Here is a 13,816-nt window from a genome sequence, read left to right on the forward strand (position 1 = left end):
CGTTCAGCGTGCGACGTCCTTAAAAAGCTACGCGACGAAAGAAGTAGCTCGTGTCCCGCGACTCGTCTTTTTTCGGGCCTGTCGCGGTCCTCGTTAAGCCCGTTAATACGACCAAAAATATTTCGAAAAACGCAGGTGCCTGGACGAAAGAGCGCGCGTGCTTGTTATACGTATTCCCGCGCGGTTATCGTAAATCAAGCCCCGATTAACGTAATTGCCGGCTTGGACGGGCAAACGTCGGGACGGTCGTATCTCCGCGGTCTAATCTGTACGAATGTGAAATTGAAAATTTGTCGAATCGACGAAAAAATCGCCTTCCACCCACCGGAATAACACTCCCGCCTCCGCCTCTGACGCTTCGTTCCATCCGGGCAAACTTTTCTCATAGTTTTCAGCGAAGCTCCACTTTTTTTAGTGATTTTAGAAAAAAAACACTATTTCTCTCGAAGGTAATGTCAATATGGGGAGCAATAATAAATGGTCAAATTTGAAGAAATAAATATTGACTGTAATTATTTTATCTCGTCCTTGTATATAGGTGAAATTATATATTTTATTATTTAAGGACCATGCCTCTGGATTTGGTTATTTTATATTGGCAATGTAGTTACTTCAAAGATAAAGTTATTCCACTTGCGTAGAAGGAATTTTATTAATTCATATCGGGAGGTCTCGAATGAGAGTTATTAAAAATGAAATAAATCGAATCTCAGTTAACTTTCCTCGTAACTGGACTCACACCACCTAGCAAAAAAGAGCAATTTAAGCGAAAAATCATTACTAACCGCGAGCACCGTGGCCTTTGCACCTTTCGAAACGAGGAAGATAAATATTTGGGTCAAGATAAATCCTATCTATTCAAATCATTGCTCCGATGTATAATAATGTACTAATTAATCTAAGAATTACTTAGCTCTTTAGGAGCACTAGGGATACTTCTTTTAAATTATCGAACACGTATCATGAAATTATTATTCGCCTACCTAGAGCTCCCAGAGCCGGAACGAAAGTTATCTCTCGAAAAATGCTTGCGGAATTCCTTACGGCTATCTATGTGGCAGCGGTTCTCAACCCCTGTTGCGTGTTTCTTTTCGAGCAAACTCGATCCATCAACGAAAAGCAATTTTTAACAAACAAGCAACGGATCGAAATCCGGTTTATCTTCGTTGGAAAGATCGAAATAAGAGTTTTGGCCGTGTCTGGTAGCTCGCCATCGCCGGTTCTCTTTCTCCTCGTGGACCACCCAGAGTATACGCGTACGCGATAACTTCTTTCCTCGATTTTCTCCTTTTTCCTCGTCTCTGCTTTCTTCCGTCCGTTTCTCTTTTGGAGCCACCGTGGCACCAAAGACCTTTCCTCGTCCTCGGCTGACCTCCTCGTGTTTCTTCCTATATATACGTGCATACCTGCGTTCTTTCTACGCGGGGACGTTAAGGTTGGGTTAGGTTACGAGCCGGGCTAGACCTCTCTCCTTTGGCAGTGACGTTGCGTCGACTCGTCGAGACTATAAATCTCCGGCTATTAAGACGGCAGTCCGCCGTTTTGATGGCCCGTGCCAGGACGCACTATCATCTTAATACTTCGTTACGACGCGCAACAGACCCTTCGGGAGCTGTTCCGTGTCGCGAGCGCGGTCGCCATCTTGAAAGATCTCAGAACTCCTCGTTGGCTCGCTCGGTATTCCGTCGATTTTTGGACCACCGACCACGAACTCACCATCATTTCTTCCATTTATCCCTACGGTCTTCTATTCGTGGCTGGCTCCGGTCGAGTAACTCAATATTCGAGTATTTTGTAAGCCTAGACAGATACCTAATCTAGATTTTTGTTCGTGCGTACCCCGCATCAGCGATTCTCAACCTGGAGTTTACTTAAAAATATCAATTCTATCATTAATACGCATTGTTTGGATTTTGAATGATTAAAATCCTTCAATCCGTCCAGAAGTTACGATTTTTTTAAACATACGCATGAAATTTCGAGGAAACATTTCTGGTCACACAGTATATTTTCGGTAAAGAATTTTTTTCTCGAAAGTACGTAGGATTTCGAAGGTGTGTGTATTCACCAAAAATGATTGTAATTAAGCCCCTCAACCAAAAATAATTTTTCCAGAACGATTTGAAATTTTTTAATCTTGCCGAAAAATTCGTTCACCTACAAGTTATTAACAATTAAATTCTAAAATTTTAAATCGTTCTGGAAAAATTATTTTTGGTTGAGGGGCTTAATTACAATCATTTTTGGTGAATAGACATATCCCCGAAATCCTATCCACTTTCGAGAAAAAAATTCGAGTAAGTGCTGAAAGTTTTGGGTGAAAAAAAAGACTTTCAAATCGTTTTGGAAAAATTATTTTCGGTTGCGGGAGTCAATTACAATCATTTTTGGTCAGTAGACATACCCCCGAAATCTTGCGCATTTTCGAAAAAAAAATTCAATACGGTCGGAACTTTAAACGTTAATAACTGTTTAACGAAGCCTTCATCAACAAATTGGTATTCTTGATTTTCGTCTTATTTTGGCCTCTAGAATCTCCCATTAAAATTTTTCCCAGGGGTGGCCGAACACCCTGTATAAATGTATACAGTTAAAATTTGGTGTACAATTAAGGAGTAGTTTATGCAAGGAACACGAGGAATCGTGTTTTAGGGTAAAGGGAGACTTTGTGAGACGCCAAACGGGTATTTGAAGGACGGGCCAGCTACGGTACATTCGAACATCGTTTTCCTCTGTGTGTACAGGAGAAAAAGGTTGAAGAACCTGCGGTACACGGTAGCCGAGAGCGCTGTGCAAGCAGGGGACGGTTTATCTACGACCCTCCGGCACGTTCGGCGCGCCAAGACACTCGAGGTGACAATATTTAAATATTGTTAAGCTGCGCGATACTTGCCATCGGCAAACACGCCGATTCCACGACCGGTGAGGAGGCTGTTGTACGCTCAACCCGTCGAACATCGCGTTCGAACACAGAACTATGGTTTGCAGGCCAACGCCGTCACACTGTGTTCCAACTTGGAGTGGCAAATACTGGCAAACAAGCGAAACACAAACTTAACCCTTCCATTGACGACCTGGGCACCCATTTCTATATTTTTTTACGTTCTTATTAAAATATTACGAGCCGTCAAACCTTCAAACGTATTCAAACAGAAACGGAGCCAATATTTTTGATGCTTCCATCAACCGATGGAGCATTTCTATACCCCGAAATGCAACCTGCACGATCGTTGAGGCGTTAAAACGTAGTTCAGTCTCAATTTATCGTTGATTGTGGTTCGAAAGAATCGGTTTCCCGATGTCTTTGAATGGGGAAATGGCGTCTCGGAGGAACAGAAGCTGGCCAACAAGCTCGTGATAGGTTATCAGCGAGCTGGCCAGGCCCTGCCGAAACGACAAAGCGAATCGCGTGACACGGTCGGCACACCTCGTTCATCTATATGTGTGCACGAGCGGCGAGTCTAATGAATGGTCGTTAATTGTATCAATTATTAACGAGGGACATCGCGCGGACGCCGCGACGACTCTTATCGATGTCCAGTGATTTACGAGGCGAGACGTCCTCCTGCCGATTGCTCTTCTGCTCTCCACCCTTTCCTCTGCACCCTCCCTCCTCCTTCGCGGTTCTCCTCTTCTCGACGATTCGACTCTCAGCTTCGAATCGCTACCGCTCGACGTTCGACCGCTTCATTATCGGTCGTGCCTCGTGTTGCGTTCGCGTCGAAAATACCGCGCGACGCCTCGCCACCGGCGTCGTACTCCCCCACCCAAGGCTACCGTGGTAATTAATTTCCAACCAGCCGATACCTTGGCCCACTGTCACGATCACGTGTGACTTATTCATTGGCCATTTGCTCGCACCTTATCGGCAACTTTTTCTTCGAACGTCGCGTATCGCGAAGCATCCGCCATTTATGTTTGCAGATTCGCGCTATTCTGGCTCGAAAGGAACGATTCCTCGCGAGCTTCGGGCTTAAAAACTGCTATTTTCTTTATTTCACAACGGTGTTCAGAGGTTTTAAGATGCTGGACTTTTTTTTAGGGAATGTTAGAAATGAATTTGAATTTTTGGTAGGGGTTGCAATCGATGTCTTCGTCGAATGTTTTTTCTACAATTTTAGGACTTTAAAATTGCTTCTTCGATGTGCTATGCACAATAACAAAAACAAAGAAATGATTCCATTAATACTTGAAAGAATTCGTCCATCCCCTAGGCCATTTATTTTAAAAGAAAAATGGAGTAAAAATCTTCACCGATATCTAAGAAAACAACGCCCAAAAATTTATTTGTAGTTGTTCGTTCGAGTATTTCCAAGTTTCTTTGCCCACCGTTGCAAAAATTTCTCTAACGTCCTCGGTAAGTCTATTTCTTGTATGCGAATAACGATTTCGAAGGCTGCAATCGGAATGGAGGAGTTCTGCACTTGGATCTTGTACGTTTGTGCGCGAGAGCGATTCAATTAGCGGCGGTCGATGGCTCGTTTATCGGTTACAATTATTAAATCATCGGCGTTCCTTGCCGTTGGCCGCTCGACAGGAGGCGGTTGCCGTAATTTATTTCGCTTCTTTCGCCTCGCGCGCCAGTTATCCATATTTCTATTTAGTATCACATCGGTCCGCGCCGCGTCACCCGGAGATTTACGACGTCGTAGATCCTCGGTCGGCTGGAAATTCTGCCGAGTATCGGCTCCCCGAGTCGGGCTTCTTTTCCTCCCGTTCCCGTCTTCTTCGGACCTTTTACACCCACGCTGCTGCTCCTAAGTATGTGCCTTTTCCCTTCGATTTTTATTCCCTTTTTTTTTTCTCTTTTATTTCACAAACGCGCGACCAGGTTCTCGAAACGATCAACCGGCAACCGTCGTTGACGACTCGCGCTCCGGTCAATTGTTCCGTGACCTTACGTGATTCATTTACTCGGAACAATTGATATCGATAGCGATCTCCGCGCAAGCGGGTGTTCTCTGTAGTCGCGAAACATTTTCGCGTAGTTTCGAAAATTTTGGCAAAATTGTCTTGGGGTCTAGCAACCGTTTGTTACGATTCGAACCAATCGTTAATTCGTATCGAATGTGTTTTGTTTATTTTCTTCCATCGAAGCACCTAGCACTGTTTACCAGCTAAATGTATTATGTTAGATTATACGCGCTTCGAGGAGAAGTCGTTTAATGTAACAGAACAAATCCACACTTTAACGTACTTTGTCGGAGATGCTGGAAGATGACGGACTTCATTGGCGCAGATTAACGAGCGTCGTTGTCGCGATATGTAATTTGCGACCGAGCCTCTGGGGACGTGTTTTAATTAGATTGACGCGTCGCGCTGGTAATTTGCAGCGTAACGCAATAGCAGTTTGCGAGTTTCAATTTTCCAAGATGCCCAGCTGAATAATTTCGTTGCATCTTGATTTTTTTACTCGACCCACGGAATAAACGACTTCAAAATTTCTGAACATCGGCTCTACCGAACAATTCACATTATAAAATACTGTTATTTGATATTAAATTGTTTTATTCGTGCCTAATAAATGTAATTGAATTTAAAAAATTACCAAGATATTTACTGCCTCAATTCTAGCATGAAAGTTCGTTTAAATGTAAATTTGAACATTTTAGATTACTTTGAAGGCTCTTAGTGTCGATCGTTTAATTTATATCACTCGTTTGGAACTTTGAAGCCATTGGGCAGTGATCCTGTAATTATTTCGAGTAGCGTGTCTAATTTTAAAGTCTCGCGATTCGCCTCGTTCTCTTCAATTCGGACAAATTAGTTGGCATTGAACGCGTACACTGGCCGCCAGAATCTCTTGTGAAACGTTTACTCTTCGACGTTTTTCAGGACGTCTGTTACGAATATCAATAAACACACTGAGTGGTATAACAAATATTGTGTATAAATATTAAAGAAAAAAAGAAACATATTATGCTGTTGGGAGACATTTTTTTACCTAATTGTAATTCTTTAAATTACGATGCTCTTAAGTCGAGCAGTTTCTTTACACGTTCAGCTCGGAACGTAAACACAGAGTCACGGTAGCGTAACGCGCGTTAACGAATCCGATTAGAAAAAGCTGGCATCTCCTCACAATCGGTGTTAATCGGTTTCGAGACCGCGTCCAGAGTTTCCATCGGCGGACGCTTGAAAATTTCCCGAAGACACGCAAGCGGGAAGTACGCGGCGACGAAGTGAAAACACGACGACGGGTAGGCAGAAGCGGAGAGAGAGAGAGAGAGGCAAAAACTGGCGAAATCAGTGTCCGTGAATCGCCGGGGCCCCCGACATGGCGCTCATTTACGCGCATACGCGCGCATACTTTATCTCGAGCATGCATCGAATACGCGAGCGCATCGAGTTCAGGGCGCTCGAGCAGAAACCCGCGTCTGTGAAAGGAGGAGGAGGAAAACCGGCGAGAAGAGGACCCAGCGACGCGATCGGGGCGGGCCGCGTCGCCGGGCGTCGCTTCCGACCGCGTCGTCCCTGCCCGCAGGCTTATAAATAACACCATCTCCCCGTTTCTTCGCGCGTTTCGCAGTTTTTCTCTTCCTCGGTCGCTCCTCCGCGGAGGGTGCCCGCCAGCGAGCCTAATTAATATCACGTGATGAGCGATCGCGGCAAAACCTAGCGACTCGAACGATCCCGCGGGATGCTAGCGATGGGACCGAGACGTAAAAACCTTTTTGCCGCTCGATCAGCTGACTGAGAACTTTAATCATTTCTATCTAACGTTGCACAACTCTTTTATGTGTCTGAAATTTGCTCGTTTCACAAACACACAGACTTTGAACCGGTACGGAGCATTGGAGTGGCGCTATCTGGCGCCAAGAATGCACGTTTCGCCATCGAGAACACTGACCGCGGGTTTAAGATTTATTCACGCAATAGTGACTACAGATTTCCGCGAATCGAGTAGCCTATGCTTGCCGTCTATGTATGAGAAATGATCGACCAAAGTTTCATTAGGATCCGTAGAAGGGAGCAGGAGCTACAGGAAAGTAACAAACGCACAGATATATTGAAGTATCAACGTTGTTGGTCCCATCGCTACCGAGAGGGTATCGCCGTGACGGGGGGAGGGGGACGGCGAGAGTATAGAGGAGATATTGTGCTCGGAGGTCGAAGATCGCGTCGACGAATTTCGACGCCGAAAAGTGGTCGGATCGCGTCGGGAGAGTGCGAGAGGCTGCGAGAGAGCGTGTCGCGTCCGCGATTGCATTCGATTAGCAAAGAGTCCCGCGGTCAGTGAAACGGAGAGGGAAACGCGGAGGATCGAGTAGGCAGAGGAGTAGATAACGGAACGGGTCCGAGAGAAACGGAGCAGCCGCGGCTGGTCGAGCAACAAAACCGCCCGGGGATATAGAGGACACATTGTGCGCGGAGGCCGACGAAGAGAGAGCAGAGAAACACGTCGTGGCGAATCGACTCTCGCACCATCTCGTCAACGAGCACTCGGGGGCTGCGTGTTGTGTGTTCGTTACTGGCCCCGATACCATCTTCTCTTTTTCTCTTTCTTCTCGCTTCCCAGCGGCGTGCCTGCGCCGGTCTTCTCTTTTTTTTACCTTGTTCCCTCGACATCGCCGCCCTTCTTTCGCCCGTCGACGACGACGCCGGACCAGCGAAGTGTCGAAGACCCGATTCCCCGGCTATGCGACGCCTTCTTGCGAGCCGTTACCAGGGAACGACTGTTCCGTCGCGTAGGACGCGTCGAACAATCGTGGCTCTGATCGCTGTGGGCAGTATGTCCCCCCCTTCTTCTCGAACGACTATTTTTTACCCCGAATTCGAGCGATAAAACCATCCCTTTTCGATATTTATGATTACATAATGCGAGAAACGACCGCTCCGTCGTGAAACACGCGTCGAATAATCGCGGGTCCGATAACCGTCGAAAGTAAGCTGACCCCGCTTTCAAGCGACGATATTTCACCCCGGATTCAAGCGATAAAATCATCCCTTTTCGATATTTATGATTATCTAGTGCGAGCAACAACTGTTCTATCGTACAGCATGTGTCACATAATCACAGTTCCGGTAGCCGTAGAAAGTAAGGTGAGCCCGCTTTCAAGTGACACTTTTTTACCCCGGATTCAAGTTACGAAATCATCCCTTCTCGATATTTACGATTACGTACTCGAGCGTTCCTTCGCGCAAGATGCGTCGAATAAGTGTTTCTGATTGCTATAAGAAATACACGCTTCCCGCTTTCTCGCGACTATTTTTTACCCCGGGTTCAAGCGACGGTATCATTCCTTTCCACTATTTACGTTTACGTAACGACGAGCGTCGACCGGGAGTAGCCGTGGAAGAGCGAAAACGAGTATCGTTCGTCGAGTTTCTCGCATAACAGAAAATTAGAAGACGTTTGGATACTGCGGGACAAGATCGTTGTCGTTCCCCTAAAACGGTTCGTGCATTTAATTACATCGATCCGATCCCGTTCGGGTCCAGATCGGCCACGATCAACAGTTTCGCGCGCAACGGTGCCCCGGGGCGAATCCGAACCCGATTTTACAACCCCGCGGTGCCAGTTTAACGCGATATTTACGAGACGCGTAATCGGGCCGCGCGCTCTGGCACTTTTCACTTCGTTATCCGGCTGCCTACGTTCAACCGCGACTTCTTTATTGTCGGGCAGGTCTCTTTTGTCTGGGGGCTTCGACGATACCGTGGCGGTTTCGCTTCGAAAGCACTTGGCTCTTCTAATTATATCCGTCTTTGTTTTCCAAAGAGTGTGTTGAAATCGTTTGATGCTGGCGAGCGTTGACGTCCTCTTTGAGGGCTCTGTCGCGGTTATTCCGATAGTTCCTATGGCGGTTTCTTCCTTGGAGCAATTTCTTGGAACTGGGATGCTCCTCATCGGAGAATTTCTGTCCCATTTTAACTTCGACATCTTCCTAAAAACTCTGTCACAGTCATTGCTCCGTGACTCTACTTCTCAATATTTTTGCGATCATTTTGTAACTTCATCCTGAAGACTCTAACCCAAGACTTCGCGGGTCGACGCCATTCTCTAGGACCTTCTGCGTTTACTCTATTCCTAGTTCCCAAAGTTTTCGCCTCGAGAGTCTCGAATCCTTCGCGTCAGAGGTCACGCACCTCGCGTTCGACGAACCAGGCACACAGTTCTTTCCATTAGAGGCTGATTGCGAATCGTCGGTATCGCGACGCGGGGCATCGAAATGCACTCGGTGGACGGCGATACCCGGCGTGTCAGTCGCACGCCGATGGCCAGCGACCTCCAGGTCGTTCCGTGCGTGGCGTGTTCGTGTTCGCGTCCGCCGAAAGCGATGGAAAGAGAAGTCCAGGAGGCGGGAGGCGATGGGACCGGGTTTCGTTGAGTCGCTATCTGAGGGAGCACTCATCGCGGTCGCTTCGTTATCGGTCCCGCGGCATCATAATGGACCATAATTGCATAAATATAATGTTAATTAACAATTAAGATTGCTGCTTTGCCTAATTGAATCGCCGCTTCGGCTACCACCGGGCCCCCGTTCCTGGGACCGACAGGGCCCCGTTTCGCGAGTCGTGGGAGGGGTGGACGGACGGAGGTGGATTTAAACGTTACCGCGTATCGGAAAATTATGCCGATGACCCTAGAGTGGCTCCAAAGTATGTCCCGGTGCTCTCGTCGACGACAGACGTGGACTTTCTACGCGTATCGACAGTTAATATGATTGAAATACAGCGAGCCAAATGTGCACTTTAAATGTTCGTTATGTTTCATATTTTACGACGGTATAATATCGTGATTATGGAATTTACTCGATATACATTGAAAGAAAGTTGCGAGGTCTATCGTACTCTGCTAATTACCACCGAGCAATTCAACGTAGCAAGTAGACTTGCTTACAATATCAGAATGACTCGTCTGATCGCTCGAGCATTTGAGATCATTCGGATAATTTAATCGTTTTTGTACGTAATGTTATTTATTCTTCGTTTTAGTGCAGAACTATACTGATAAGTCGAGCACTTTCTGGTAGTGAGCAGTTACATTTGCAAGTAACTGTGCCTTGTTTCTCTTAAGTAGTATCGGATGATACCTAATAGCTGGATATAGATCATAGGCCTTGACGATCGTCTAATCATCCGGTCTCCGACTCGGCCAATCACTTCTCCGCGCTAAAACCAGTACCTCAGGAAATCTTATTAAGTTTATTTATACATAAATGCTTCCCAGTTAATTTGTTCGCTCCAGAATGCTCTCTTCCCGGTATTTTTCATCGAAATTACTCGTATACTATTATTATAATTTTTAGATCGCTATATAAAATTCCACTTGTTTGAAGTAAAATTAGAATATTCTATATAATTTCAATTACAGAAAGTTCTAGATATCTAGGCCTCTTCGTACGAGATAAAAGAATATTATTAACCGTTACGTCTTAATGCGTGTAACATACTTGTGTATATGGCATTCAAATAATACTAAGCTCCTCATTGAAATTCAGGGCAATTAAGCTTCTTGTATATTTCACTTAATGACACGGTGACGTTTGAAAAACAGGAAAGATTCTCAATATCACGCATGGAGTACGTAGAAGTACAAGGAGCATAAACAGACCGAAATGAACGATGCAAAAAGATTAATAAACGATGCGTCGGTAGCTATATTAGTATCTTGATAGATCACGGTACGAAAGACATCGACGACGATATTTAGAACCAATAAAACTCCAAAAAGATTTAATGCTATGTCGAGCGATGTTCACGATTCGATCCTTTTTGCTCGTAAACTGCGTTTTCGCGACAGTCATGCTACTAATGATCGGTTTATGCGATACGAAGTTTCGATCGATAGCGATGTAACTGTTACCAAAACATTGCATCTGAATTTCATCCAGCTTCCTGATACGCATCGCTGCGCTATCAGAAATATTTATCGTTTCTTTGCACGGTAAATAAAATATACAAGGCAGAAGAAAAATAAAATATAGAAGCGTGCAAGGAAAGGAGAGACGGTTAAAAGCTATTCCAAACTTAATTAAATATTTGGGTACCAGCCAGGTGTAATTTCTCTAGAACGTTGCATAATTTGATTAAAATTCCGCCATAATTGCTTTCGTTAAGAGTTTTTAACTTTGTTCCGAGCGTCGCATGAACTTGACGCGTCCAGAGTTCTTGCCATTATGCTCCAGAATGCCAAGTATTCTCACAATAGAGTTTCGAACGGGTAAACTAGGTTTATACTAAGTTTATGACAATAGTAATATTCGAGCATACTTCGATTTACGATTTTAGGAAAATTCTTTTTATCGCTAAACAATTGTTTACCGTACGAAATCCTTTGGAAGACTTCTTCGATGCTTCGAATTCCATTTAGGACAATCACCGCGGTGTCCCAATTTACGAACGCTTCCTCGAAACGTTCGAACCGATGTCTGGCGGTCGTTGAACCGGTACATTGATCCACTCGTGGACGCAATTAGCGGGATGCAGATGCAATAATAATTAATTCCCGTTAATCCCCGCGGAGCGAGCCGAGCAGCTTTTCGAAGAAACAAATGGCGGCTGGGTCCGATACGTCGTCGAATCCTCGTCGCGGGGGGATCGTCGTTGTCCTTGCCGACGATGCAACAGCGTCCGCTGTCCGTTGTCCGCCTTCGTGTTCCTCCCGCCTCCCCCACCGTCCCTTCGTTCCCCGTTTGTGCGTCCGTCCTGCCGAACGAATTTCATTCGATTTCTTTTTCTCGTTTCAGATGGTCCAGGCGATCCAGGTCCTCCGGTTTCACCTCCTCGAGCTCGAAAAGGTGAGTAACTTTCACGATTCCTGGCCGTTTCATCCTCGAGCTACGTAAATCGATCCGGCGATTCCGCGTCCGACCATGAATGTCGAGTTCATTAATAAGTTAACCGTGTTATTCTGGGATCGTTTGATTGCCTCATGAATTAATCATCGCCCGCGACTACGAGGCGAAATTATTCTAATATCGTGCCGGGAATAAAATAAGCGCAATAGAGACACGTTACGCCGGGTAAATTTGAGGAATTATTTATGATACACCTGTACGGAGGCATGCAAAAAGAGTCCGCTTCGTTATTACGTTATCGATCGGTTGTCCGTATCGATGATTGGATTTATGATATATATGCAAAACTGAAGTACCCAGTGGTTTCGAGAAAGCGTCGAGGAGAACCGATCCGGAGGATTCCATCGATTACACCCGGTAACAAGTTAATTCGAATTTGCGAATTCGAGCAATTACGATTAAAAATCAACAGTCCCGGAGTGGTAGAATATTTAAAAATTTATTTTTCGACGTACCGTCGCAACTTCATGTTTTCTCGTACACGGACAAGAATGTTTCCCGTCTCCGCGTAGACGCGGACGATCCATTACCGCCTTTGATCGTCGACTTTCAACGTTTACCTCTCGTGCACCGAGTGTCAGCGAGTGGCATATTCTCGCGTTCGCTCCAATTGTTGGGGATTACCGTCGTCGCGGTAGATAAGCCGTCCGTAACGCTTGAAAAACAACTGTTACGAGCCGGAGTGCAATTTTCCGTAATTGTAGTGAAAGCTCGGCACCACCCGTCGCCGTTGTCGTCGTCTATGGTATACCTTGGCGTCCGACTCGAGTCGAGTTCTAGCGTAAGTGGCGTCATTTAGCTGTCCAATGGCCGGCCAGGCGGACAGACACGTTGCCTCGAAGTTGCCAGCACGGGATCGGCCATTTCTACCCGGCCTGGGATCGCTATTTTTCCCTACTTTTCCTCCCTACGCCCCGACGATCTGAAACTCGCATTCTTGAGAAACTCTAGTCGTTCCTTTAGAAAAGATAACAAAGTTTTCTGATATTAAAAATACCTGCCCTCGGGGTATCCAATCCTAGCCTTCGCAAAGGTATTTGTAGATAAATATTTCCGTGTCAATATTAAGTAATTATATCAATAGATGTATCATCGATAAAAATATGACCCGCCACGGATGACCTTTGAACCCCGATCTACCCTACGCGTCGAAGAACCTCTAAACGAATGCACTTGTTCCGTTTCGCGGTTTAATCGAACAGGAGTCGGGATTAATTGAAGACCACCGGTTCCCGGTTTGGTATTCGGCGCGCGTTCTCGCGGGTATTTCAGGAGCACGACGGATAAATATTGCATTAGAAGGGCCACTGGTTTCGGGGGCCGTTTTTCCCGTTGGCTAACGATTGATAACCGTTCGACAAGTAAAGTGGAGGGCATCGTGAGTTTTCGAGGGTCTCTTTGCGCGGCCGCAGAATACCGGGGCGGGCCTGGTTTTTGCGGCGATATTTTATCATACGAAATAGCGGACATCCATCGCATTTCCATCGAAATGGCAGCTGACGCGGCGGCAGCCATTGGCTCGGGGAGACGCTGCCCCTCGCCAGCTACCTCTTGCAGGGGCCCGTCTCGATCGCCTCCTCGATCCTGCAATTTTATAGCAATTTTCCTCGTTCGACCCCCTCCGGGGTCTTTATAATAATGTAACTGACTACATTATTATAAAGGCCCTGTTTTTCGACTTACCTGCTCGGGATCGTCGTGCACCCCTTATCGAGCGACGTTTTTAACGTCTCGTCGTCGCTTCCCACGCGAACGGGCCCTTTCAATTTGTCAGACGAACCGTTGCAACGACAACTTTTACTCCTCCTTACTGTTCAAGTTTAAAGAGAGTTACGTAAACTCTCGTAACTAAATCAATTTCGTTTCCCCGACGAGCCTCGCAGAGATTTTGTTTTATCGAGTTCTCTATTCATCGCGTTATACGACAGTGAAATAATGTCTCGGAAATGAAAGATTCGTACGATCGATGACGGTCGTTCCATCGTGGGCGGGAAGGATGGGGAGATACGTCA

At 45.9% G+C, this 13,816-nt stretch overlaps 1 protein-coding gene across 6 annotated transcripts in view; it reads left to right on the forward strand.

The window, feature by feature from the left end:
• Positions 1-13,816, forward strand: part of Hth (Meis homeobox homothorax) — a 526,461-nt gene that overhangs the window by 50,740 nt on the left and 461,905 nt on the right. For all 6 annotated transcript variants that reach the window (XM_076782345.1, XM_076782344.1, XM_076782343.1 and 3 more), the window contains exon 5: positions 11,694-11,744. In XM_076782345.1, the coding sequence (XP_076638460.1) occupies positions 11,694-11,744 (51 nt within the window). The remainder of the gene's footprint in view (positions 1-11,693; positions 11,745-13,816) is intronic.

This window comes from Colletes latitarsis, chromosome 14 (assembly GCF_051014445.1).
Source record: "Colletes latitarsis isolate SP2378_abdomen chromosome 14, iyColLati1, whole genome shotgun sequence".
Classification (NCBI taxonomy): domain Eukaryota; kingdom Metazoa; phylum Arthropoda; class Insecta; order Hymenoptera; family Colletidae; genus Colletes; species Colletes latitarsis.